Below are 22,341 nucleotides of genomic sequence, written 5' to 3'. Positions count from 1 at the left end.
ATTCTGAACTTCAGATATGGTCATTCCCCCGCGCCCGCAGATGAAATCCTCATATGCAGTCCTCTCAGCGATGACAGTGTTCAGCTCGGCATCCAGATCTTTCTTTATGGACTTTAAGTCCTTATTGTTGGACTCCAGCTCCACTAACCGAGCCAAGAGTTCGTCATACTTCACCTGGTCATCTATGGCTTTTTTCTCAGCTTCGTTTAAAGCCGAAGAGTATAGCCGCTTCCAGTGAAGTACCTCCAGCTCCTTAGAGTTAAGAATACAAAGCAGCTATGTCAGTTCGGCATTTTCAGTTTACCGAGCAGGCAGTAAACCACAACAGGAGTAAAAGAGATTACGAAAAGCTATAAAGAAGACACGAGTGTAGAAAGAAGAATTTTTTCATTCACAAGAAAATTTTTTACACAAGGAGGGCTTCAAGGCCATTTTACAAGGAGAGAAAAAAACTAAACTAAGAGAAGGGAGACGAAATCATACTCCGCCAGTTTCGTCTCCGGCTCCTCTGTGGGTTTCAGCCTCCTTCTCCTTGTCTACTTCGGCTTCAGCCTCGGCCTCCCTACTCCCTCCAGCCTGCTCGGTGCCCCCATCGCCGATCTGCTGCACCTCCTGCTCGGCATGCCCGTCGCCGGCCTGCTGATCCGTCTGCTCGGTCTCCTTGCCGGCCTCGTTTTCCTGCCCACCCTCTTCGTTAAAGATTGAAGCGGGTGAAACAGGTCCCAAGGAGGCAAAGATGGCCTCCATGTTCTCGTCCCGGTCAGCTCGGCAGTTACGGACTCTTTCAGCAGAGAGCAGGACCGAGGAAGAAGCAAGCTCCTCAAGGAGCGGCAGACTCTGGAGACGAGCTGAAATCTCTCGGCCATACAGCGGCAGGACGACTTCGGGTCCCTGCTCAGCGTTGTCGGTCATCAATTTCAGCAGATCACCGATAAAGGCCGAAAATTGATTGCTCAAAAAGAGTTTCTCCGCGAAAACACGAAGAGCCTCCCCCTGAGCAACCACGGCGGCAGCCTCCCTCTGTTTAGATTGCTCTCTCTGGATGATGAGCTGGTTTTTGGCACGCTGAGCTTCATCCTGAGCCGAGATCCTAGCGGCCCTTGCCTTCTCAAAGTCTGCCCGAGCCTGTTCGGCCTGGTGACGAGCAGCATTCAACTTCCTCTGCATCTCAGCATAATCGTTGGACGCTTTGGAGAGTTCAACGGCGACGAGCTTGGAGAGCATATTGTTCCTCTGAAAATGGAAAAAGGAAAAAGTCAACAGAGGGGCCACAAAAAATATAGGAAAAAAGCAAGGCCAGAAAATCAAGAAGAGAATTCACCTCTACAAAGTCCGTTGGCCATGCAAAAGGCTCACAGACATGTTCCGAAGGGGCCGCCAAGACAATGTCTTTCTCCGGCGCTCTTGGGGGTTTCTGAATCTTCCCCTTCCCCTTTGCCGAAGTCGACTCCGGCTTTTTTGGATCCGAAGAAGAGGTCTTCTGCCTTTTCGGATTCTTCTCGGCATCAGACGCCGAGCCGGTGGCTTTCTGTCTCTCCGGCTCATTAGATTCGGAGGATTTGCGACCGAGCTTGTTTAGCATGTTCACTGCCAAAAAGCAAGAAAACAAAGTTAGTTTTCGCCGCTAAAGCAGTAAAGCATAAAAAAGAAATCCTTACCCTCAGTCTCTTCGTCCGAAGACGAGGAATCGAACACGAAGTCACCCTTGACGAGCTCAGATTCCGAATACTGTTTCCTAATCATGGGAATCTTATTGAGCTCGCCCTCGAGCTCGTCCAACGGTTCTACCCGAGGATGAGGAATTACGGACTTCGGCCCTCTCCAGGAAAAGTCCGGAGCCGCTGTCCTATTGTAAAAAAAGAAACGATTTTGCCACTTCGGCCATTTGGTTTTACAGAATGCTCTGAAGGGCTGTAAAGGGATCAAGTAAAACCAGGATCCCTTTCTCTTAAACTGAAAGAAATTAAGGATTGCCCTCAGAGACAGATCCTTTTCTAGTCTACGCAGCTCGGCAGCAAAGGCCGATAAGTGCCTCCAAGAATTTGGAGTCACCTGACCTAAAGGAAGTTGAAAAAAATCAAGAAGCTCTACAAAGGCAGGGGGAAGAGGGAAACGAAGCCCGCATTCTAAGCAGGCTTCGTAAACGGTGGCATAACCCTCCGGCGGCGAGTTAGCCCTATGAATGTCGTCGGGAATCACCACTAACCCCCCAGGAAGAAAATATTTTCCGTGTAAGGATATCACAGTATCCTTACTCAAAATGCTGTGAAAATATTCTACCGTCTTCTCCCCGGACCTTTTCCGGCCAGAAGACCCCTCACCCCCCTTCCTACCACTACCTGATTCAGAAACAGATTCAGAAGAAGAAGACATGATTCTTACTCTTTGATGGTCGAAAGTCTCTGAAGAAATTCTTGAAGAAGCGGAAGAGAATTTTACGAAAAAGAGAGAGAATGCAGAAGAAATAATCGCAAAAGTGTTCCAATGATGAAGAAAGGAAATATTTATCAGATTCGCAGAGGCTTTTTCAAATTCGTCGCACCGTTTCAAATCCCACTTTTTCTGGATTCTCTGGCCGGATTTGCTGTCACATTTAATGCAGACACGTGCGGAGCACGTCCCCTGACGTCAGCCTCCCCCTTACACTTATCCGAAATGCCGAAGTGATTCACTTCGCTTTTCGGGGGGGGGGGTGGTGATGGGATACGAACTAAACAACTAAACAATAATTGCGAGCCCAATAGCAGTGACGGCCCATCAGCCCAAAACCCAAGAAAGAGTATCAGTTCGGCACAACCAAAGAGTTCGGTCACAGCCTATAGCTCGGTAAAAGCCGACCAATCGAGCTCAACTCTCAGATCGGCACAACCAAAGAGTTCGGTCACAGCCCATAGCTCGGTAAAAGCCGACCAATCGAGCTCAACTCTCAGATCGGCAAAAGCTGATCGGTCTCAGTATTCGACCGAACAAGGAGATAGTGGACCCATGCAGGATCTCCACGACCTCCACTACACCCACGATCTATTTAGTGGTATTAAGCAGTTATCAACCCCACTACCAGGGCTGCAAACCACGATCTTAGTTCGAATGTATAAATAGAACATAGATCAGATAGACGAGGGTTAAGCTCTCTAGATCCTGAATCTTATAGCAAATCAGTATTGTAATCTGTAAGCGAGACCAAGCAATACAAATTTGCCCTCTTTTCTTCCCGTGGACGTAGATTTACCTCAGTAAATCGAACCACGTAATTTTCAGTGTTGTGATCATTTATTACTTGCATTTACTCCCATCAAAAATTCGCCACATCATCAGTTTGCTTTCCATACATATTCTAACATCCTTATACTTGAAAGTCTTGATTGATTATTTTAAAAGGCTATGTGCGTCCTTCTTCCAAGTTTGCATCCATTACTACTTATTTGCCTAGTCTTTTTTTCAGTTATTCGATTATAACCGTTCGATTATCAATTATAATTGATAATCAAATGTTTTCTTACATATAATGGAAATCGAACTGAAAGCAAACATTTCGACTATCGATTAGGTAATAACTGTTTTTATTCAATCAATTTTCGATTAATCCATTAACCGACTAACTATAGTCACCCTATATCACATGCTAGGTCTCTCTGCTTCTAATGCCATTTTTCATTTCCTTCCTTATATCACTAGAAAGGTAAGATTGAAGGAATATTAGTAGTAGAATAAAATTAGTCAATCACTTTTTTTTTATATTTTGTACAAATATGAAAAATAAACATCTCTTAAGTACCAGTCACTTTTATTGATATCACAACTAGACAGGCTAGCTAGAATTGAAGACAATGACCAATTATTTAAAGCCGAACTACGAGGACTAGAGAGCGAGTTGGTAAAATATCTTATACTACAATTGATTAAGGTAACCGTTAATGAGTCATTGTAGTCAGTCATTTACAGATTTACTGCTTCCTATTCTATAACAGTGGCCAGTGCCCAGATGGCTCAGACTGACTATTCTAACATATTCAAAATCCAATAAGTTTTCTATTCGAATCGATTTATTAGTATTATTAAACACTTACTCAACACTATAGGCAAGAGTTCTCACTTCTCAATATAAGAATAATAGTAGTATAAACTAAAAACCAGTACTTTGATCAACGAACCCAAACAATAACAATGATATCTAGTACTATCTCCGTCTGCCATTAGGAGTACCAGCTGATCATTTTAGTCAGTTCGTCATTAGGAGTCTCGATTCACTTTTACCATTAATGATAGGTTGACCTCACTTTCCCCTAACTCATTCTCCTCATATTTTATTATAATACTAATTTATAAAAATGGGTCAACATCATCCCCATCTTTTTCCACCCACTATTATTTGTATTTATTAAAACTAGTGCCGAACTCAAATGAGACTTTTAATGGCGGACGGATGAAGTATAATTTTTAGAAAATAAAAACTATATATAAAATTGGAGTTAGTACCTTTACAATTTTATAAGTAAGAGAATACCGAGTGAGGATCCTTATAATTTAAATGGAATAGTGTATAGATAAAAAAACACTAATAGAATGCAAAGTAAATTAAAAATAAAACGAGGAGGATTTTAGAATCTCGTTGCTTCCAAAACAACCCCATACATGTATGATAAATAAGTCCTCAATAATTGATTAATTGGTCACCCACTCTTAACTGGAATCGCATAAAGAAGCCAAGTTTCTTATTCTAACTTTGAAAAGTAAAAAAAAAAAAGTTTCAAAAAATTCAACCAGGTGAAAATTTTGAAGCTAGTTAAATAGGAGGCTTTATTCAAAAGCAATATACTATAAGTTATAGCAACAAATATCAAGTTCACCCCTTTCTTTTTACTACTTGTGTATATTAGTAACTTTTCGCAATCTTTGTTCATAAAAAATTGTTAATAAATTACGATAAGTATTTTAATATAAAATTGATAAAATAAGTATTTTAATATAAAATTGATAAAATAAAAAAATGAATTTACATAAAAATATCTTAAGCAGATTAAATTCAGGTACCCTTGGGTTATTTTACGCGGCGTTGGTGGGGTTTTATTGTGTAATAGCCGCGAGCTGAGTTCTCGAAATTATGAAATAAATACTAGAAATTTAAAGAATGAGAACAAAAGAGTATTCGTTGATTTCTTAAGTAAACGAGATACGAGGTATACATCTCGAGCTAAGTCTTAAGTTTATAAATGCTTGACAATGAAAATAAAGGGAAGGAAATAAGATAACTATGAGTAGACTTTTCCTACATGTTACAACATGTAACTACAAATAGAAACTCTATCATTTAACAAGAAGGAACTACTAGCTTTGGGCCTCTTTACCACAAGTGTGCGGCCCAGATCTTCGGAGGTCCAATAGGCTGAGTTAGAGAGACTGCAGCCAGAGGAAAATAGGCCGCCCTAGTGCCCCGCCAAACACACGCAAATGAGATTTAAATTCATGGGATAAAAGACGAATTAGCACCCTACAAAAAGGGAAAGAGGAAAACATACCTTCCAAAAAAATGGGAAATTTGCTTGAGCTGAAGAAGCAAGTTCGGCCGGCTCTTCACCCCCCAGAAACTGCAACCCTGCAAGACTACTTTTGGCAGCTCATCAGGCAGTATTATACGCCTGCAAATTTAGTTAAAGGTGCTGCAAAATAAAGGAGAGGGGAGGGATCCCTGCAGTGGGGTACAATTGAGGGAGCAGCAGCATTTAATCCACAAGTACACCTCGGTGCTGGCCTCAAAGAAACAGCCACATAGAGCCAATTGCGGTTAAAAATGTGCAGCAAGAGGATACCAGAATAAAGCACCAACTTCAGTTACCAATCAGAACATATCAAAGAGCCGCAGGCTCATCTATCTCACGAGTACACAGCCTGCAAACTGCAGGAAGGGCAGCCAACATAGGAGCAGCCTTAAGGCCCCTTTTTGCAGCCAAAACAACAAGCTTTTACAGCTTTCAGTTACATATCCTCTATAAATACCGATAACCTCGGCCATACCCCTTCATCACCACAAATCAAATACAAGACAATGAGCTAAGGGGGTGAGAGAGGGGCCGAGTTGGTGACAGAAACCATTTGCAAATCAGTGATAGAGACAGAGGCAAGAAGCCGGACGCAGAGAGGTTCAAGAAAGGTAACCTCCGCTCCCGTTTCAAACTCGGTTAAGATGTCACGCCATCATTTAGTAGACCCTCATATTATAAGTCACAGCATGATAAGTCATAGAGCAACACAACATAAAGTATATGCATAGCAACCCCTTGAACTCTACTAGAAATGGCCTCATGTTTAGTAAACAAATAGACATCAGTGGCTATAACAACTTAAACCCCTAAGCTTCCTCAATCCTTCGCACAAATAGACCCCCAATCAAGAATTTCATACAAATCTAAAAGCTCTAGACAAGCTACTGCCGTTTCCTTGAAGAACGAATACAATCTGCCTAAATCAAAATAAGAGGGACAAGAACAAACCCTACTTAAAGAAAACACCTAAATAGCTAAGGTAGAAGACGTTGAGGAGACGGCAGAGCAGTGACGGCGAGGCACCTACTCGACGTTGCTGTTCGGCCGCGTGATTCCCATGGTGGTGAATCGGCGAACCAGCAGCAGCGGCTGAGAGACGTCCCCTTTTTTCCTCCAGCTACGTTGGCGAATCGGCCAGGCCACCGAGAAACGGCAGTGGTAGTGACCGGCGTCGATTTGACGGTGAAGCTCAGAGGGAGGCGACAAATCGGAAATCCCTCTCACTTAGGGTACCTTCCCAATTTGGGGACTTTACCGAAATGGAGGGGGCTTGATACAACCGGGAGTGGCGACGGAGGTACCGCCGGCCTGGCGTTGAGACGGTGCGAGGCGGACCGACGGGCGGAGATTGACGCCGAGGAAGAGAGGAAGCGAAGGACTAGGGTTCCTTTCGATTTGGGGGAAAAATTTGAGAATGAGGCAGAGAGAAGCCGGTGGAGATGGGGTAGAAATTTGGGCCTTGCCCCATTTTATTTTAGTTGGGCCAGACACATAAGAAAAATGAGATATAAAGATTTGGGCCACAGCAGTGAATCTGGGCTTTTGTTTCTAATAATTAAACTTATGGGCTGCCGCTAAATAGATCCGGTATTTAAAGAAAAATTTCCTAAGCCACGGGAGAACGAAATTACTAAGCCGTGTTGAAATAGTATTCAATAAATAATTAGATGGGAATTTTATTTGCCAAGTAAGTATTTCAAAATACTTAAAGAAAATAATCCGGGAATTTATTGTACTCGAGCAGTTCGGCAAGACTCCGAATAAATTAAATCATTGATTTAATTAAAGATCTAAGACTTATAGATTTAGAGAGAATAAAGTAAAATAATAAGCACACGCTTAGGCATGCATACATGCAAGATAAATAGTTACTTAAAGCCTAATTTAAGTATATTATTTGTTATAAAGGAACGTTGTCGCACGACGAGTAATCTCAAGTCAGGAAGCGCCCGTTTGAAAGAGTTTAAGCAAACGAGGTGGGCTTTTCTTTCAAAATGTGTTTTATGCGAAAAACATGAATATTTTGAGATGAGTTGCCATGCCTAGTTTTATGTATGATTGGTTATCTGTTGGCTATGCCAAATCAGTTAAATCGAATTCGGGTCCCAGTAGGGCCGCAAACGCTACTCGGACTAGTGTACACATAGGGACCGTGTGCTAGCGCTAGCGTTGGCCGGTCCAGTGACCGTCGTGGAATGTGGCCACATTCCCGGTTCACACAGACCAGAAATGGTATTTCATGAGAAGTTTATATGACTGCGTAGTCTACTTTCAGAAATAAATAAAAGTTTTTGTGACCGGGAATTGTTTTCAGAAAAATCCCGTGTTCACTTAAGTTTGGCTGACAACTAAAAGAGAAATATTTTCGGCAACGAGCCCACTGAGTATATCAAGTACTCAGCCCTGCATATTGTTTTCTTAATGTGCAGGTTGATCGGTGTCGAAGCAGAGGAGGTGTTGGGAAAGAAAATAAATTAAATAAGAAGTGAGGTAGCTGAGTAATATGTCTTCATACATATTACTTCGTCTTGGTACTCTTCCGCTGCAAAGTTTGAGAATTTGTTTTAGAAAAGACTATGCACCCAGAAATTACTCTGATTCGATATGATTGTACCATTTTTTCACATTGAGACAATGTTTCCCTTGAATTAAGTATTATTCATGATGAGTTTGAGACCACCTAGTAAGTTTAGTCGCGAAATAGCTACGCTTCCTATAACTAGGGAGTTGTGGTCGTGACAGATTGGTTGGTTGGGGGAGATTTAATTATTGTGTTCTGCATGCTTTTTAATGAATAAATGCGATTTCTTCTGTTTCTGTTTGTTTTCATTTAGTATTAAATATATATGCCTAGTCCATGTATCAATGTGACGCCCACTTACATGATTTACTTAGGTGAACCTACCACATGATTCGTATAAATATGCATGTTTTTGTTTCTTTTGAGAAATAGAAAATTATCGAGTGAAAAGTCTCCATCTATGAAATATTAAACGTCGTACGATTAAATTTAGAATGCTACTTTAGGTAGATAATATGAAATCAACTTTTACCTTTTAACCTAATTTCCCTAATGAATTGTTAAAATAGGATCTATATAGATTAATCAAACTGTAGTAGTTTTTAGAAGGGATAAATTAGTCATAGGAGCTTAGATTGAGAACGGACCCTTTGTTATTTGGAATTGGCATTATTGAGACAAAAATTTGGCATCATTAGTAATAGTTTTTAGGTGTTGGCTCTATTGCCCCGATTCCAGCTGAGGTACACTGCTTTATGACTAGCTATAGGAAAAATGTCTCAAACTATATATAATAGTAATGTTTAAATATCCGAACTATCACAAATTGACAAAATCACAAAAAAGTCTCAAAGTTCAGTTTCTATCCAAGAAAATATTGCATGGTTTGTCAGAGATTGCTCAAGTGAATTTTAAAGCAAAAATATTAAACATGAGCTAGCATCAAAGCCATGATGTTGATATTATGCAATGATGTTCACATTTATGTTAAAATATCAGGTATTCCACTATAATTGTGATAGTTTGGAATATTTTTGTTCAAAACAAAGTGTATTTTGGATACGAAACTGTAATGTTATCCCTAAATATTTAATTAGAAGCTTCAGATGATGAATCATGTTTGCAAAGACCATGCAAAAAGGGTATTTTAATATGGTCTTTAGAAGAATGTGCTGTAGTGTTAGAATAAAAGTTAGGTGGTGGTGGTGGTGGTGCTGGAAAACAAATTGAATCTTTTCACATTTAGTCGACCCCCCTTGATGTTGAGACATCATTACATACATTTGGAAGTAATAATTAATTCCCACCTCCAAATACGGTCGTTTGTGTTGCGTCGTAGAAAGATTAATGGTCAAATTAAGAGAAAGGTGACCTCCACAGATCATGTGAAATACAGGAGCACCGCACCTTATTATGTTTTTCCCCTGTTTATGTTTATGATGAAAACATGCATTTGAACAGGAGGTTTGGTAGAATAGACAAGATTTAATCATTTTATTTGTTTCCTCGCATTTTGTGTCCATCCAATTAGGTGATGAAGTCCAATGTTAGGTATTCAGTCGTAGAATACTCTACTTGTTAACAATCTAGGTAGGTCCAACTTAGTGGCTTGTCATAATAACAATAGCCTCCATTAATTATGGTTAAAGTTTGTTAGCTGGAATAATGCATTTAACTAGGCTTTTGACTACTGAATTGCCCGTTTTAAACTTGGCAAACCTTGGAATCAAATCCACATCCACATCGTTTGGCGAAAAGGTGACGGAGGAGCTATACAACGTTCAGAGGCTAAATCGGCAAGCATTTCCTCTCCCAGGAGACGACATGGCCTCAAATATAGAATCTGTCGAACACAGCCACCTGCATGCCCCAATGGAGCAGGGGCCGTGGCCTCCTCCTCGGATTCACTCGAGCAACAGACCACAGTTAGTGGTGGCACTGCTGCCAATATGGAGACGGAGTGGGTCGAAGAGGATGAGCCCGGCGTGTATATTACCATCAGAGCTCTGCCTCATGGTAGACGAGAGCTCAGACGTGTTCGTTTCAGGTCGGTTTGATTATTATTATTATTATTATCTACGTCGTCTTAATATTTTGCAAGAATGAAATATATATATATGTATGTATCTAACTAGGTTTGATTTTGGAATTGGAAACTGTTTACAAATTACAGCCAGGAGAAATTCGGAGAGACGCATGCTAGAGTGTGGTGGGAACAGAATAGAGCAAGAATACACGAGCAGTATTTATGATAAAGACAATGGCGTATGCAAGTGTTTTTTATATTAGTAATACATATAGTGAGAATTTTATGTAAAACCTTTGTGCTCTAGTGGTAACTCGTTGACAATGCCTTTCCGCTTCTCCGAGTTTGAAAATCCCTTTATATTTTTATTCTCCTTATCTTATTTTTTTAATTATGTTTGAATTATTTTTTATTTCTATGCTCAATGTTCATTTCTGTTATGCATTCTCCTTTTCATTGTTTTTAATTATGTTTACGTTTGAATACTTTTTTATTTATGTACTAACATTTTCATTTTTGTTACTGTAGTAATTAGTTTTTTTAGTTAATTAATTATTTGCACTCCTACTAATATTTTCGATTTTGTAATGTAGTAGTAATTAAAATTTTAGTTTAAGTAAAAATTTGCACTCCTATTTTATTTTCTACACATTGCGATTTTTTACTATGCTTTAATTATTTTGATTTTCCCTATTATGTTATTTATTTATTTATTTATTTTAATTTCTTTATTAGTTATATTGCACTCATTATTTTTTTCATCATTTTAAGTAATGTAACTCGTACTTCAAATAAAAAAATTTGTTTTTTATTATTTTTTTAATATAAAATTCTTATTTTTATCATTTTATGCAGTACTCCCTCCGTCCTTAAAGAATATACACTTTGGGTTCGGCATAGGTTTTAATGTAAAACTGGTAAAGTAAGAGAGAGGTAGAGAGAAAAAGTAATTAAAGTATTTCTAATGGATAATGAGTCTCACCTCAATAGAGAGTAAAGAGTTTCTAAAATTAGAAATTGCATTTTCTTGTGGGATGGATTAAAAAGGAAAGAGTGCATATTCTTGTGGGACGGGTGGAGTATTATTTTTAATAAAATTCATACATCATATAAAAAAGTTCTTACTATTTAAATTGTTTTTATAGTCAATATTATTTTATTTATATTATAATTATTTGTCGTACAATTCGAATTGTACTCCAAATTTAAAACTCTGGATACGCCACTGGTTAAAGAGTGGCTATATATATATATATATATAAATATATACATGAAACGAACGTTGTGTTTGATATGGAATACGGTAATCTCAACATGTATGGATATTTTCTGTGGATCACTAAATTAAGGTGAAAGTAAATAGTTGTCATCCTATTAAAATAGTTATACTAATATATAATTACTGGATTTCAGTTTTTCCGTTACACAGTTACCTGATGTGTGGAATCAATTTTTTTAATTTATATTCCTAAAGTTTTTTTTAAGAAAGAATTGATATGCTTTGATGTATAGTGCTAAATGTTAAGATCATAACGAGTGTATTTTATCACATTTAATGTCCCACTGTGAATTTTTTAAGGGATATTGGTCTCTATAATTATAAACTTTACCTAAAATTTGATATTTTTCATGAACTTTAAACTTGATGACTAATATTACAAACTTTGCATTTTGTTTGGTATTTCCCAAACTCACTCAAATAAGATATTTTTATCAAAATCTTATTTTACGTAGGCAACCGTGATACGTTTTATAATATTTTAAACCACTTTTTAAGTTCATAACATGTAGGATAAAATGTCAGGTTGAAAACAACGTTGATTTAATTGTGTAGAGTATGATAAAAAAGTCTCGTAAGTTAGTCAAATATAGTAATAGACATGCAGTGGGAAATATCAAACAAAGTGCAAAGTTTATGATATTATATATTAATTTTAAAGTTCGTGGGAAATACCAAATTTAAAGCAAAGTTTATGGTTTTAGGGACCAATTTCTCATTTTTTAATTATTGTATTATGATACTACTGTCTCGTAATAGGAGTCATCTTTTGCTATTTTTGTTCATCTCACATTAAAAATTATACTTTTATTTTTAATAAGAATGGTAAGTAATGTCACATAGAGGTAGTGCTTGAATGTTCCAGCTTTGGAGATTTTTGCAGCAGCTATTATTCTAGTAAATGACTCATAAGTCCTTTATGGGGCTCAATGGCAAAATGATCAGTTGAGGCAGCTCTTACGTGATTTTTCATTTTCCAGATTTTTGCAACATGGCTGTTTAATTTTCTAGAGACCTAAAATGAGCATACCTCATTTTTCAGGGACTAATTATCAAGTTTAATCTACTAAAAAAATTAAGAGAGGTAAAATAAACAAAATAAAATGAATGAATCGTGGCTTAGCAAATTTCATCGAAGAAGAAGAAAAAATTACTTGTATTCTTTTTTACAAGAATTGAGGTGACGAAAATATCAACTCATATTGAAAATTCTTCTAATTTTTTATTTTTAGTTTCATTGATTAAATATGTCACGACCCAATTCTCATTAAGGATAACAAGAATGGGTGATTCGCGACTAATGGGGATTAAAGAAGCGGGGATAGAAAAGGGGTAAAATCTGAAGAACCTGTCGAAGGACAAATGTGATATTACCAAAATAACAGTAGAGTATTTGGTACAATCTCAAAATAGAATGTTTGATATGTCAACTGAATCAGAGTTCAATGATGAGACAATACTATTCTCATTCAACAAAACACAGCGGAATAGGTCCCAACTGAACGACTTCGTGTATGAAGACACGAATCGTCGAGATATCCACAGGCTTATTTAATAGCATCGACTCCGATCAATCTTTTCTCCCACTTGACGTTCAACCTGCACGTTTATAAATACATGCAGGGCTGAGTACATGAGTACTCAGTGAACACATGCCGAAAACAAAACATACAATATAAGTTGTCATCCATCTACAGTATCGCACGGGGGTTTTTCTTAAAAGGCCCGAGCATACTAAATTCTTTTGTGATCTTAAAAGTTCGATTGCAATCTAAGTTCTTTTGTACTCTGCCATGTCTGAGAAACTAGTGTACCGTGAAGGTGGCCACCTTCAACAGTACCCTCGCCGGCCAACCTCTCTCTAGGATGGCTCACAGCTCTTGTGCACATAATTCCGAATAGGATTTGCGGTCCTATTGGGAACCGAATTCGTTACTAACCTTTTGGCATCGCCAAAAGTCTCGGCATATAGCCCTATCAGACAGGTCTCAAAAACAAACATTTTCTGGCATGACAACAACTTTAAAAAAGATGATCACATTCTCATTTTTCCAAAAAAGATATTTCATACTTCAAAACATTTGCTTTATATCCACACTATAGTGCTGGATATTAAAAGAAAGCCCACCTCTTGTGCTTATCTTCACTTAACTTCCTTGCTGGGCCTCACTTGCCCCCGAATACTTTTCTCCCTTGAAAATAATAGCGTAACACGCTAATTAGCACTTGAACTATTTCTCTGAAAAGAATGCATGCATCCTACAGGATAACATCTATCTCTTAGTCTCGGCTTATAGGATTTCTCTTTAAATCCTAACTTGGCTTTACTGCTCTGCAGCACTTAATTACTATCTTTACTTCCTTTGGAGAAATTCTATTTCCTCAATAAAATATGGATTCTTAAAATCCCTCATTGAATTCCTTTTTTTTCGGAATTTTCTTAAGGCTTCTTAAGACTTCTTAAGGCCGCCCATGGCGTCGCGGGGCGACGCCGGTCGGCTTTCGCGTCTCCGCTTTAACACCTTTCCATTTTTGATAATTTAATACCTTATCCGGGAATTAATTTATTAAGCTCCAAGCTCAATTAATTCCACTCCACAAAATTAGTCTCCAAGATCACTAATTTAGTTAAGTAGCCCCCTTCCAATAAAATCTCTTGGCCCAAATCCTCTTTATTAATTCAAGAGGCCCAATTTAGAAATTGGCAGCCCATTCCTTTTCTCTTTCCCCCCCCCCCCCTTTTTTTTAAAACAATTTGGGTCCAATTCGATTTATTTTATGAAAAGGCCCACTATTAAATCCTCTCCAACAAAAACTAATCTCCACTTCAGACAAGGTAGCCCATCACACAAAAAAAATGGGTACAGCCTCTTTCTCCCTCACTTACGGCACTCACTTTCCCCAAATCACATTTCTCACTCTTCCTTTCCTTTTCTTTCTTCTTCCACGTGAATCTCCCCCATTATTCTTGTTAAACTTGCCAAATCCCTAATCTGTAGAACTCCAAATTGCACCCATCTTCTTCCCCAATTCAATCTTTAATTCATTTGTGAAAAACCCCAATTGGACAGTGAACAGCGGCGCCCATCTCCCTCTCGTCCTCACGCTTGCCGGCAATCACATTTGGTGCTTTAATATTTGCATATGAGAAGTCTACTGTGTTTGCTTGTGATGAATCCTATTGAGCAAGCCTATGTTCTTGAGCTGTCTATGTGTTCTACATGATGCAAAGAGGGTGTTGTCGAGGGGATTACCTTGCTCGGTGATTCCCTCTCGGTCTGCCCTTCCTACTGCCGCCGCTCCGCACCGCCGCTCCTTACTCCGCTGCACTCTCTTGCCTTGAGAAATTGGCAGAATATGAGTGTGGAGTGGGGAGGGATGGGTGACGGTTTTTATAGCCATTCCTTTGGCTTCTTGTGGCAGAGATTTGGGGAATTGATGATCCCAAATTTGGTTACAATCCTCAGCCTCCTTTTGAGTTTAATGTTTAAGGGAATCCTACCATTTTAGTGAAATCCTTGGGGCTGAGTTTGCTCCTTGCTCCTTTGAGCTAGGTGATGAGCTCACTTTACAGAAGCCCTCTTGTCTAAATTCCTTTTTTGATGAAACTTGAACTGTGAAGTTTGGCTAGCTCTCTTAGCCTTGGTTGGGTTTCGGGCTGCCTTGTTTAGCCCATCTTTGCCCCCTTCCATTTGTGGCTTGGTCTCCCCTATTTCCCAACTATGAGTCCAATTTCTAACCTCTTTTTGTGTTATCTTTGCAGGTCTAGGGGCTGCAAAAATTGGAGTTTCATGGAGGGAGAATCGAGAGAGAGAAAGAGAAAAGGGATTCCTTCTTGAAGCTACTTGATCCTCATGTCAAAATAGTTAGCTTCTAGTCCTTACTAGAGTGGATAGGATGTAGGATGTAGTGTAGCTATGTGATGTCTCTTCCATTCTTGTGAAATTCTTGAATTTGTAGCTCAAAGAGTGTAGTATTTTCTTCATTTAGCAATGGATGTAAAGTAAGTTGTATGTACTCACTTTTCTCAAATGAAAGTATCCAATTTACTTTTGTGCTTGAAACTCTTCTTTGTACTCAAATTCTTCCAATAAGCTTGATTTGTTCCAACGCCGGATAATACAATTTGAAATTCTACGCCCTCTAAACGAGAATTAGTCGAGCTAATAATCCGACTTAATCCAATTAGGAGGATTAAAAACTCGGGGCGTCACAAAATAATGATAGAATTAGAATGTACATGATATTTGAAGTTTATTCTCATCTTATTTTGATTGATTAATATGATTAATTGGTATACTTTGAATAATTTCTGTAATAATTTAATATGTTAATAAGTTTATTGAGTTTTTGAAGTAAAAGACGCTAAATTGAATTTTGGAAGAGGTTGAGAGCACCTTAGCGAGCAAGCACAACTGTGCGACCCCTGTTGCATTGGCGATAGATACAATGAAGTGATGAAGACCGAGCAAGTCGCATGCAAGCAGGCATAGCCGTGCGACCCATACGATACCACCAGTGTAAAGGATGATCGAAGATGGCTTTAATTGGTAGCATGTGATTATACAAGATTCAATAGATGATTATTAACATAAGATGGCAATAATTAATAATATTAATTAAAATTGACTTGCGAGTATATTTTAATCGAAATTGCATCATTTTGGTCAGGATCTACACCAAATTCAAACACATTCTCTATTGTTTTTGTTATTGCGTTGCAGAATAGCTAGCTCAGCTGTGGTTTTGATCTGATTCCATCTCTCCAATTTCATCGGCTACAAGTCTACAACCACCGTAATGGCCTCAGCAGAGGAAGCGCGAGTTCCAACTGCAATTCCGCCGCCAACTCCTCCTGTTACTAAGGCATCTTATCTTCATTCAATTTATATGATTTGCTCAAGTTTTGCCCAATCGTGTCCCTTGTTCTTAGTTGTATACATATTAATTGGATGAATTGACATTATTTTGCTTCTTATATCAGTTTAAGATTGCACTTTGCCAGCTAGCAGTTACTAGTGATAAGGAAAAAAACATTGCCCATGCTCGTCAAGCAATTGAGGATGCTGCGGGAAAGGGTGCTCGGCTGATTCTTCTTCCTGTATGTTTTACTACCTTACAATTATTCTTTGTTGCTCTCACATAATCACTTTTCCTACAATTATAGTTCCAATTATGCTGAGTACCTCCAAATCTCTATACTAGTTCAGTAATTATGTGGTTAACAGGTTTCTAGCAAGTATTGACTTGAAATGCTAATTCTTTTTTCATTGCTTGCGTTTGGTTTCAGGAAATATGGAATAGTCCATATTCCAATGATAGTTTTCCAGTATATGCAGAGGATATTGATGCCGGTGGTGATGCATCGCCTTCAACTGCAATGCTATCTGAACTTTCTCGTACTCTAAAGGTCACGATAGTTGGTGGTTCCATTCCTGAACGAAGTGGTGACAGATTGTATAACACTTGCTGTGTCTTTGATACAGATGGAAAGCTTATAGCTAAGCACAGGAAGGTACATCTCCTTTCTTCTTAATAAAATCCAGAAACACATGGTTTACTGAAATTATTGGGTTTTATCAACTTCTCATTGAAATTGTTGGAAACCCTTGTGTGGTGGGTGAATGGCAATTGAGGATCCTCTCGTTGTTTACAGATTCATTTGTTTGACATTGACATTCCTGGCAAAATGACCTTCAAAGAATCAAAGACTCTTACAGCAGGGGAGACTCCCACCATTATTGACACAGGTTTTGTATAGCTTCTCAATCTACCAACATAAATAACTTCATGATACCATTATGAAATTCAAAATCCATAAATGTTCATGGAAGCATGTATACAATGCCAAATTTTGATTTTAAAATGTTTGTTGCAGAAGGTAAAGAACATCGTGCTTTTTAAGATTTTCATTTTATTCTTTCAATTTTGTTTGTGTCTTTTGAAGTTTATATGGAGTATATATATAGGGATGTCTTTCTCCTTATTATGTGGGCATATCCATGTCTTTGATGATATCTGAATGCTCATTAATAATGAACATTTTGTTACTTTTACTTGATTGGTTGTCCAATATGATTTTGCTTTACTTAGGTTTATTAGTTTATACATTACGTTGTATACTCTAGCATCTGCAGTACGAAACACATACTTTAGTTTCTTGATGTAAAACCAGTGTCTCTTTTATGTAGATGTTGGACGTATTGGTATAGGCATATGCTATGACATTCAGTTCCAAGAGCTAGCAGCAATATATGCTTCCAGAGGTACAATGCCTTGTAACTATGAGGTCACCTATTTCAAGTTTCCGATGATTCTTATGAGACCTTATTATTTCTATTTGCTAGAAGTTGTCTCCATTATGATATGCTTTAGATAAAATGCTTATTCATCTATCAATATAATGTTATTTGATTAACCTATATCGGGTCTTTTTTGTTCTACTTAGAAAGTTCAAAATAAATGAAAATACCATTCTTATTCTCATGGGCTTGAAGCACCTAATTGCCTTCCTCTTCTTTTTTGATAGGCGCCCACTTGCTTTGTTATCCAGGAGCTTTTAACATGACTACTGGTCCCCTTCACTGGGAGTTAATGCAGCGTGCACGGTAAGCTGATGGCCAAGTTCTATATCACTAAGATCTGTAGCTTTAAGTTATGATATTATTCTGAGGGATTCCCTAGGTTTATTGAACTAGCTAATCTAAGTTGTCTTGGGGAATATTTTTTCCGACGGGGTGGGTAGGCTGACTGGCTGAGGGTTATATCTGTTTCCTCTAGTTATGAGTTGTTTCAATTATATTACTGATGCATTTCTTCTTAAAATTCAGGGCAGCTGATTTTCAGGTACATTTTTTATTCTTAGCTTTTGATTGTTTCATGAGTTGTGTGCTTCTGACTGCTGAAATTAGTCAGTTAAAACTACAGCGAGCCATAATGTGCACATCCTTTTTATGTTTTAGAATTCTCAAAGTTCATTTCTTTTTCTGCCTAAACAATATGGAATTATTTGCTTGGAGAGTTAATCATCTATATATATAGGACTAGAGATGAAAATTGAGTTTTAGAACAATAAAAGCCTTAATATTTTGCTATTTATCCTTGTATCATCGTTAGAGAGATTACTGAAAGTAGTTAAATGAGTAATTTATTAGTATTAAAGCAAAAAAGGCTGCCTTCCTTTGATTTGTTAGATGAAATTTATTTTCTCTTCACTAAGTCACGCATATATGACTCCTTATGTCCAAATTGAAAATCAAATTGATAAGTTTAACATTTGGTAACTTGATTATGTATATAGGTAATCTACAGTGTCGTTTTACATCCAAATCAGAGATATCCTTATGTTATACTACTCTCTATTTATCATTTTCCAAAAATCTGCAGAATATTGGATGTTATTCCGTTCACATTTTATCACTTAATGCAGCTATCTAGTGCTTATTTGATTCAGCCCTTAATCTGAAGGTATAATTACTTAAACTGTTTATAGTATAAGAGCAACAGTTTGAATTAAATCCATCATCTATGCACTTTAAGAGCCATAAAATCCAATTACCTTGAACTTGAACTTTATCATGATTGTAACTTCTAAGCTTATGTGCATGTTGAGCCATAAAATTTGCCCAAATACCATGTACATGAATGCATGCGAACTAAATTGTTGGGCTGGTTGTGTGGCAGCTTTATGTAGCAACTTGTTCACCAGCTAGAGACACTGGTTCTAGTTATGTGGCTTGGGGCCATTCTACTCTCGTCGGGCCGGTAAGTATAAATTTAGTGAATACTAATATTAGAAAAGTGAGTTGAGTTGCCTTAACTTCTTTTGTCTTGGCATTCAACGTAAATTCTCTCACAAAAGAGCTCTTCTTCTCCTTTAGCGCTTTGAGTGAAGTGCCTATAGGAAGTTTTTCCTTTCGAGTTTCGAGAATCTTTTAGGGAGTTCCTTTCTCTTCTTTATGGATTTTTCTTCGATCCCTAATTTACAGAAAATTTGGTGGTGTGTGTTCTTCAACAGTTGTTGGTTTTAGAAATATCCTTGAATATAAGGATTGATTTATTACCAAAAGAAGAGTGTTACAGTAAATGACTGTTCTTATCATCTGTCAATTTATATGGGGGATAGGTGATCTTTTTTTTTGAACGAGTATAAATTGAATCTTTCAACAGTTGAATTGTTTGTTGTATCATCCAATTCTTGCCTCCTCAAAATTATCGACTATCCATAATATAAATAAAAGTTAAAATACATCAACTTCCTTCATCTAATGTTAGTATTCATATTACATATGTCAATTTAAGTGGGAATCAATCCACCTAAATGACTCGATTCAAGTGCTAAACAAGTTCGTAACATGGAACGGAATTTAGAATACGGATCAAAGTTAAAATTCAAACTCATGAAGGAGCGATGTCTGGCAGTTTGGGGAGGTTCTTGCAACAACTGAACATGAAGAGGCGATAGTCATATCCGAGATTGATTATTCCCTTATTGAGCAAAGAAGGTAATGTTGCTCAGGCATATGCATAGAATAGAGCTTTATAAGCGCATTCCTTATGCATGCATAAATTTATGACTGATCATGAATGAAATTGATAAATGAAATTGTGGCAACACATTCTATTTTACTGATCATGAACACTGAAAAATAACTGCTCTTGCATTCCTTGATTCATTTCTGTGTATATGTCTCTGCATTTCACTATCTGGGCTCTGATTAGCCCATTCTGGTGGTGTCTATTTCTTGGTGTGTATCAGAACATATCTTCCATTCGAGAGGCAGCGGCGAGGAGACCTTTACCAGGTTGTTGATGTCCAGAGAGTTGGCTCGGTTTGATATGCAATAAATGATCGGATGTTTATCCCAAGTAAGAATGGTGTATTTTGTTTAACTCCCATGTGGTGTGGGAAATCTGGTGTTAAAGTAGAAGCTTATAGCTCCATAGCCCATATTGAATTGTAGGACCAAGACATGATTTCGTGATCTCTCATGATTCTGCTGGCTGATGTCCAAACTGCACCATTTCTGGATTTAATTCCACTGCCTGTGTCTGTTACCTAACAGAGTATTGGTAATATGTAGGATACCATACGAATTCAATTCTGTCTTCTACCAAACAGCGCCAAGTGCTTTTGGAGCATGATGTCTCTACAATGCACATGGAAACCCAGTCAGCTCCTCTTTTCCATTGCATTTGGGAATCGAAATGCGACACGTTTAATCAACTCATCATTTATTTTGTCGAATAAAATTGAATATTATGGGATATGTTCTCTTCGAGGAATCGAGGTGGGTCCAACTCACCATCCACTTATTAGCTTTGTCGATATTGGAAATTATCTTTCGATCTATATATAACTAAAAATTATTTACAAAATTTAATTTACCTTGTATAGTTAATTAAAAAAAAGTAGTATAATATTTTCATAAAAATATTTTATACATATATTATTTTTTATAATTGTAAGACGTGTATTCATACAAATTTTGATTAAAGCTAATTAACGATAATTTCATAACTTTTTGTATATAGATTTTATATATCCAATATAAAAATAATGAGCTATTTGTATTTTTAAAATCTAAGGGACGTGTTCACTTTTCCAGAATTAAGCAATTCTGGGCGGGAGAATTATGATTGTTCACCTTCCACTAATTAATTAGAGGAAGTTTTAGAACTCGGTAGTGAGTAGAGGTCTGCCTTGTTCAAAGAAATAGGCAAGAATTGAAATCTTAGACAATAAGTAGGATTTGTTTGTGCATTGGGCTCTCCACCAAGAAATAGACTTGATTTTACACATTTGTCGCACCTTTCCACCTCATTACCTTCTCTTTCACTCATTATTTGGAATTAAATTTGTTAATCCATAATTTGATTAGGTCAAAGTCAGCATTTGGGTTACTATTTGGGCCATATTTGAAATCAAATCTTGTACACTAAATAAAATGTTAGAATTAGAGTCTTCTAAAGTGAACACACCCTAATACTTTTACAGAAACGTTAAATCGTGTGTTGCTACTTGACACTTTTAATAGAAATGCAACCCCACAGAGAGTAGCATCACTATATTATGCTCTCCAACATTTCAAAAGGTAATAACAAGCATTTTGTACGAGCCATCATCATCCAAGCCATAACATTTGGCTTTTCCCTCTCAAATACACACACACACACTCACTTTCCAATTTGTACATGCATCATGCCTATCTATACCCACCCCAAAGTCCCTTCCTTCTCCTCCTCCCTCCTCGACGCCATCTACCACGACAACCCCGCCCCCCACCGCCGCAACCCCGCCACCAAAGCCGAGGACGACATCGAGAGCCTCCGCCGCGCCATGCTCATCGAGAAATGGATCCAAACCCACGAACAATCCTCCTCCGCCTCCACAACAACCATCAACAGGCCCAAGCCCAAGAAGCCCATTTCACCTGCCGGTAAAAAAATCTCCAACTTCTTCAACTCCATTTTCAGCCCCCGCAACTTTAAATCGTCAAGGCACTGCCTCGACGACGAAGAGTGGACTTCCTCCTCCATGAGGAAGTCCAGATCGATGAAGGACGCCGCCTCAACGACATCGCGGTCTTGCCTCACCAAGAACGCCTCGTCAAGGCCCGCCAAGTCGGTTAGGTTCCTCGACCAAGACAAGCCCAAGATTGGAAGCCATTTTATCAAGAAGAACATCGATAGCTTTCGAGTTTTTGAGAGGAAATTTGATTGCTGTGAGAGTACTGAGGATGATATGAGCTGCGCTAGCTCGGATTTGTTCGAGCTCGAAAACATCGATGACTTGCCGGTGTATGAGACTACCAGTCTTCATCCCAGCATTGGATGCTAGTAGTATTAATTTGCCATGTAATAGTGTTTTCTTTAGCAATAAGGATTTTTGTTTGGATTTTGATGTCACAATGAATTATCCACAACTTCATTAACTAATGACTCATGAAAAATGTAGTAGTGCTATGTTACGTTA

The 22,341-nt window shown here is 38.0% G+C and overlaps 3 protein-coding genes and 1 long non-coding RNA gene across 12 annotated transcripts; 3 read left to right on the top strand and 1 right to left on the bottom strand.

Moving 5' to 3' along the window:
• Window positions 1-5,129: 5,129 nt before the first annotated feature.
• On the bottom strand, window positions 5,130-7,235 carry LOC121752458. Its single transcript, XR_006040312.1, has 2 exons — window positions 5,517-7,235; window positions 5,130-5,423 (listed from the first exon to the last, which is right to left on the bottom strand). It is a non-coding gene; the product is annotated as an uncharacterized LOC121752458 (long non-coding RNA).
• Window positions 7,236-9,624: 2,389 nt separating this feature from the next.
• On the top strand, window positions 9,625-10,527 carry LOC121751426. 2 transcript variants are annotated; one of them, XM_042146166.1, is made up of 2 exons: window positions 9,625-10,108; window positions 10,197-10,527. In XM_042146166.1, the coding sequence occupies exons 1-2, from the start codon at window positions 9,727-9,729 to the stop codon at window positions 10,262-10,264; spliced, it is 450 nt and encodes a 149-aa protein (XP_042002100.1). In that variant the 5' UTR covers window positions 9,625-9,726; the 3' UTR covers window positions 10,265-10,527. The 2 variants fall into 2 exon arrangements, with proteins under 2 accessions (XP_042002100.1, XP_042002099.1); XM_042146165.1 differs by having other exon boundaries at window positions 9,636-10,108; window positions 10,235-10,527.
• A 5,244-nt stretch (window positions 10,528-15,771) lies between these two features.
• On the top strand, window positions 15,772-20,730 carry LOC121753289 (omega-amidase, chloroplastic-like). 8 transcript variants are annotated; one of them, XM_042148534.1, is made up of 12 exons: window positions 15,772-15,916; window positions 16,091-16,232; window positions 16,351-16,467; window positions 16,657-16,881; window positions 17,023-17,116; window positions 17,558-17,632; window positions 17,896-17,974; window positions 18,197-18,212; window positions 19,050-19,130; window positions 19,788-19,870; window positions 20,125-20,234; window positions 20,330-20,730. In XM_042148534.1, exons 2-11 carry the CDS (start codon window positions 16,167-16,169, stop codon window positions 20,201-20,203), a joined length of 915 nt encoding a protein of 304 aa, XP_042004468.1. In that variant the 5' UTR covers window positions 15,772-15,916; window positions 16,091-16,166; the 3' UTR covers window positions 20,204-20,234; window positions 20,330-20,730. The 8 variants fall into 8 exon arrangements, 5 of the variants coding, with proteins under 5 accessions (XP_042004468.1, XP_042004475.1, XP_042004474.1 ...); XM_042148539.1 differs by lacking the exon at window positions 15,772-15,916 and having other exon boundaries at window positions 15,967-16,232; window positions 20,313-20,730; XM_042148538.1 differs by lacking the exon at window positions 15,772-15,916 and having other exon boundaries at window positions 15,968-16,232; window positions 20,450-20,730.
• Window positions 20,731-21,451: 721 nt separating this feature from the next.
• On the top strand, window positions 21,452-22,341 carry LOC121750848 (protein BIG GRAIN 1-like A). The gene has a single exon (XM_042145467.1). It carries the CDS (start codon window positions 21,568-21,570, stop codon window positions 22,204-22,206), a length of 639 nt encoding a protein of 212 aa, XP_042001401.1. The 5' UTR covers window positions 21,452-21,567; the 3' UTR covers window positions 22,207-22,341.

Source organism: Salvia splendens, chromosome 10 (genome assembly GCF_004379255.2).
Source record: "Salvia splendens isolate huo1 chromosome 10, SspV2, whole genome shotgun sequence".
NCBI lineage: Eukaryota > Viridiplantae > Streptophyta > Magnoliopsida > Lamiales > Lamiaceae > Salvia > Salvia splendens.
The sequence above is the reverse complement of the archived record's forward strand: the minus strand, read 5'-3'. Positions and strand labels throughout refer to the sequence as shown.